We start from the raw sequence: 5,804 nt of genomic DNA on the forward strand, positions 1-5,804 counted from the left end.
TTGAGGACTAAGCTCATTTTATATTTAGATTGTTACTTATTATTTAATATTAATAAAATTAGTATTATTTTCATAGGAAGATCCAATAATATAAGCATGTTATCAATTTTCTTTTTCTTTCTTTATTATATTGTAAAATAATAAAATGAGAACAATTATAGAATTGTATATGTTTCGCCTGTTGATATATACCATATTATGTTATATTATTTTATATGTTTTATTTGTTGATATATCTAAAATATTATATTATAATACTTTTATGTGTATCATAGAATTCTACATATAGTATATTACTTACAGATATGCGTGCATGTGGAGGTTATGATAAATAAATGATGTACATGCCTGTATTTAGAAAGTGTTACGGATCTTTGCTGTTTGAATCATGTAGAAAGAACTAGAAAAGGGGATAAGGATGAGGGAGTTAATATTACTGCTTTGAAGTGGGGTAAAAGACGTGGGTGATTGGAAGTTGTAAACCTGAAAGAATGCTGGAAAACACTAAAAGCTAGCGGGAAAGACAAGGAAAAAATGTATCAATTAAGCTATGGACCCACAACTTTAATTGATTATTAGAAAGAAAGAAAAAACTAAAACTTTAACTAAATTTCTAATTTTAATAGATATTATTTTAGAAATGATCGTAAAACAAGATGATGATTGAACTACATCACTTGCCTAAATTGGTGTTCATCAATTTTATGTCCTCAACTAGACGATCCAAATTGCAATACGAAGACCCACCAACAGTTACACATTGTTTGGCATAGTTGGCCATTTTGGCAGCTGATTTCACAAATTCCTCCCTCTTTTCCACCATCAATTCATTCACCATCTTCTCAACAACTTCCCTATCACACAAATCCTTCATATCTAAACCCAATCCCCACACTTTACTCACAAATCTGCTATTCAATTGTTGGTCTGCAAAGTAAGACCAACAGATCATAGGCACTCCTTCCACCACACTCTCCAATGTTGAATTCCATCCGCTGTGTGTCAAAAATCCACCAACGGCCTCATGAGCTAACACCTCTTCTTGTGGTGCCCAACTCACTCTGTATCCTCTTTTTTTAGTCCCTTCGATAAGCTCGATCGGTATACTGACCCCTTTATCATCTCCGCCGCCATTTTCAGCCATGTTATCGGGCCTTAGAACCAATAAAAACCGTTTCTCACTATTGACAAGCCCGAACCAGAACTCGAAAACTTGCTCCCTTGACAACACTGCAACGCTGCCAAAACTTACATAAACAACGGATCCTTTTGGTTGCTTATCAAGCCATGACAAGCAACTTCTATCGACTTCTCGAAAACTATTCGAGGATGGACCGGAAGATGTTTGATCTGACTTGAAAAGTCTAGTCTTCAAGTGTAGATTGAGAGGTCCAATTGTGTAGATTTTGGGAAACTTAGTTCGCATATGGGATAATATTGGTCCTTCTAGGTCTTCAAAGGTGTTCAATAACAGTCCGTGGGCTTCGGAATTTTTTCTTGTTTCTTGAGCCAACTGTTGGAGAATTGAATCTTTGGTGTCGCTTGCTCGGCAAAAACTTGGAAGATCTCGACATCTAAGAAAAGCTTCCATGCCTGGAACACTTGTTATTAGTCGATCCATATCTTCATTTCCTTCCACAAACACATGTAGCTTTGTCAGAGGCCTTATTTGATATCAAAAATCACATGTGTATGTGTGGAAATACAGATTTACAACATAGATATGTACTTAAAAATAAAATATTAAAATTTAAATAGCTAAATATATTATCATATGTGTAATTTCATGACAATTTATTATTTTTACATATTACTCATTAAAAGTCTAATTAATAGATTAATGACTGTTATTTGTATTAAGATTGAAATTTTAAAATTCGAAAATGTATAAAAATTTAGAATGATCCAAATGAAGAAAATAAACTAAATCGGCAACTTTATGAATAGTACAAGACAAGTAATTGAATTTAACCAAATAGATTTAACTACTACTGTTTAAGTAAGAACTAAAATTTTATATTAAAAAAAATTAAAATTGACTAATTTAAAAAATACAAAGACTATATCTATAACTTTTAGAAAGTACAAGATTAATAGCAAAATTAAATTATATATAAAACACGGTGAGGTGGATCCACACCGACTAGAAATTTTATTAAAAAAATCGACCCCTATAAATTTGAGACAAATCAAAACAGGGATATTTTCGCATCCTACTGTTAACCCAAACTCTAATTATTAGTGTAGAATTTTCATTTATCTTCGCTTACAGAAGACACTGGATTCGAACTTCAAGTTTAAGAAATAGCGTCTTATGATTGATGGATGAGTTAAGTTATTAAACTCAAACAAATTCATGGAAAAGAATAAGAAAGGAATAATACCTTTGATAGGAAGCTCCCCGGCATGGATCATATCAGGGATTGCAAAATAAGCCCAGAGACTGCAAGCACTAATGGTACGAAACTGAATGATGGGAATTCCAAGGTCATCAGCAATATCAAGTGCGATCCCTAAGACCCCATCTCCTATAATACAATCCACTTTCGGCTTACTATTAACCAGCATATCCTTGAAAAGTGGTTTGGTTATCAATTCCAAACCATCAAAGAGCTTCCTCACAAAATCACCGCCTACTCTGGGATGATCGTTAGGGACACCATCTAATATGGTCTTGAATTGGAATCCCGCATATTTGGCGAAGCGGGAAAGAATATCGGTGTGACGAAGAAGTTGTTGATGGATGAAGTGGGAGTTTAGGAAGGTGACCTTGAGGCCTGCATGTGCTAATAGCTCAGCTAGCTTCAGCATGGAGTTGACATGGCCTTGTGCCGGGAGAGGGAAGATTAGTACATGAGATGATGATGTGTGTGGCTGTTGTTGTTGTTCTTGCGCCATTTTCTTTTGCAAGATTTGATTTTTTACAACTTGGATTTTGCTTCTACTTGCTTTATGATTGAAATACGGCAATAGAATAGGACCATTTGGTTCGCTATACCGAGTGAGAGAGCCAATAGAAGTACGGTGGCACATGGTGAATGGGAGATATGTGACCGACAGGATAGTTGATAGTTACTAGAAGGATAACGTAGTGAAAAAAAAAAGATATTTCTTTTAAATTTTTTAAAATATAAAAATTGTAAAACTTAATAAAAAATCATAGAAATATAAAAATCATAACAAAATATAGAAAATAAGATAAAAATTACAAAAAAAGATAATAAAAATTATTTATGACTTAAAAAGGGTAAAAAAAATAGCCCACTTGGATGAAATTGAACAATTTCTCTCTGCTCATTATCTACTATTTGAGCTTCAATTAATTTTATTTTATTTTGATAATATACAATTAAATTATTACTATTTACCTACCCATAGTAACAACATACCCACATCACACATTTATCTTCTTCATTAACCACTTCAACATTAAAAAAAATTAGACAAATTACAAAACATGCTATAATTTTAGAAAATATTTTTCCCTAAAAACATGGTACAATAAGAGCTTTTCGAAAACTGTTAGAGAATGCTTAGACAAATTTGAAGGAGAGAAAGCTTTCCACGTGATTATATTTACGAGCTTTGTTTCATAGTGTTAGCACTACAATTTGGGGTCAACGTTCGATCGAATCGAGTAAAAACATTTTGAGTTAATTGAGTTTACGAGTCTTACTTTATCATCCTCACTCAATTTGAAATTTTTTCAAATCTAGTCAAGTGAAATAAAATTTGAATCGAAATTTTCGAGTTAAATTAAAGAAAATAAAATATGTTAAATAAAAATATTGTTATATTATAATTAATTTTATGTTAGAGCACATAAATTTGAAACCATATATATTTAAAAAAATTCAAAATAAAATAATAAAAAAATAAGATACTTGAGTATGATAATTTTAAATCATTAATTAGGTCCATAAAATTATTATTTTAGAAAAATTTTATATATTTTTTAGAATTTTTTAAAATCATTATATTTTTTTAAAATATAAATTTTCAAATTTTTATAAATATTTTGAAATTTAAAAATTATTTTGAATTATTTTGTAATTTTTGTTGAGAGAGAGACCAATTTGCTTATTTTTAAAATTGACAAGGACCAAAAGGGGTATTTACACCAATCTGTTATTCAAATGATTCGAGTTATTCGAATTGTGAAATTCAAGTCGACTCGAACTCGACTCGAGTTATTCGATTTGACTCGAATAATTCGAATAACTCGATTCGATTAACTCAAAATTTGAAAAAATCGATTTTTTTTAATCAAATCGAGTTTTGCTTATCCCTAACTATGACAGGGCACCATGCAAGTAGATTTGGGAGAAATTTGAGAGTTTTTAATCATTTTGTTTGATTCGATTAAGTTTTGTTGAATTCAATTTATTTTTTGTTCGTAAAATTAAAAAAATATATTTTTTTCATAATTTTCTATATTTTTTGTAATTTTTTTTATCATTTTTATAATTATTTATAATTATTATTATGATTCTCCAGAAATTTTTATAATTTTCTATAGTATCTTTTTAATTTTCTATAATTATTTGTTATTTTTTAGTTATTTTAATATCTCTAATTTTTTTTATAGTTTTTTCGCAGTTTTTCTGATTTTTTATTAATTTTTATATTTATAATTTTCTAAATAATTTTTATAATGGTATGTTTTCTATTAATTTTTATATTTTTTTAAAAAATTAATAAGAATGTATTTTTCATGTACCACATCGCGAACATACCCTAAAAAAATAGAACCGTCACACTTTACCTATCAATCGTGTGTGGTTGTTGTTGGTTTGTTTTTGTTCTTGAGACATTTTTTTTCACAATAGAGTTTTCTCTGAAATTTTGGGCTTTGGTTCTACTCGCTTTATGATTGAAATGGAAATGTTAAAATATGTTGTTAGTTGTTGTATTTGTCTAGAATTTGAGATTTAGTCTTTCCATTTTAAAAGTTATAAATTTAATTCTTCTGCATTTTTAATTTAAAAATCTTAGTTTAGTCTTTATCATTATTGGTATTTTTTGTCGAAATTTATCAATTTTATGTTTTTTTTCTATCACATGTCATTTCATATGAGAATAACTTGATTAAAATTTTAAGTTGATAAATTTTGATGAAAAAGACTTATGATTTTAATGAATGAACTGAGTTTTTTAAATCAATAAAGTAGAAGGACTTAATTTTTAACTTTTAAAAAACAAAAGCTAAATATCAAATTCTGTACAAGTACAATGACTAATATTCTATTTTAACCAAATGGAAAAAAAGTGATCCTAACGGTGATGTGGATTAGTATTTACGTATATCGTTCTTACACTTTTTAATTCAGAAATTATTAGTTTAATATTTATGATTTAATTTTAATTTTTGCAAACAATATTATTTTGAATTTACTTTATAATATTGTTTAATTCATTAAAAATTTGAATGTTCCACAGGAATTATTGAAATTTAATAATATGTTTTGGTTTTTTATGTGACTTTTCTATTAAATAATTAAGGTGACATTTTTTTTAGCATTATAATAAATTTAACCTTTCAATATTTATAGATTCTATTAAGTTAGTCTTAATTTTAAATAATTTAAAAATTTTAGCAATCAATTTTACATATTACATATTTTTTTCAATTTAATTTTACTTCTTAAAAATTCAAAATTAAAAAAATAAAAAATATTTAAAAGTTTATTTTTTCATAAAAATACATAATATTTTTTAAAATTACATGCAAAATTATAAATAAATGAATACTCACTTTTTCCTTTTTCTAACATGGAATTATTTATTAAAATAATAATTTTATA

The 5,804-nt window shown here is 27.9% G+C and overlaps 1 protein-coding gene across 2 annotated transcripts; it reads right to left on the reverse strand.

Annotated features, from left to right (window-relative positions):
* Positions 1-600: 600 nt before the first annotated feature.
* Positions 601-3,057, reverse strand: LOC107955149 (7-deoxyloganetic acid glucosyltransferase). Of its 2 annotated transcripts, none has more exons than XM_016890874.2 (2): positions 2,385-3,057; positions 601-1,632 (listed from the first exon to the last, which is right to left on the reverse strand). In XM_016890874.2, the coding sequence occupies exons 1-2, from the start codon at positions 3,031-3,033 to the stop codon at positions 674-676; spliced, it is 1,608 nt and encodes a 535-aa protein (XP_016746363.2). In that variant the 5' UTR covers positions 3,034-3,057; the 3' UTR covers positions 601-673. The 2 variants fall into 2 exon arrangements, with proteins under 2 accessions (XP_016746363.2, XP_016746364.2); XM_016890875.2 differs by having other exon boundaries at positions 601-1,623; positions 2,385-3,052.
* Positions 3,058-5,804: the final 2,747 nt, after the last annotated feature.

This window comes from Gossypium hirsutum, chromosome D04, assembly GCF_007990345.1.
Source record: "Gossypium hirsutum isolate 1008001.06 chromosome D04, Gossypium_hirsutum_v2.1, whole genome shotgun sequence".
Lineage (NCBI taxonomy): Eukaryota > Viridiplantae > Streptophyta > Magnoliopsida > Malvales > Malvaceae > Gossypium > Gossypium hirsutum.

Coding starts and splice junctions, on each gene's coding strand:
- LOC107955149 (XM_016890874.2), bottom strand. CDS start 3,033: ATGTGCCACCGTACTTCTATTGGCTCTCTCACTCGGTATAGCGAACCA. Junction 1,633..2,384: donor CGGGGAGCTTCCTATCAAAG/GTATTATTCCTT, acceptor TGTTTGTGGAAG/GAAATGAAGATATGGATCGA.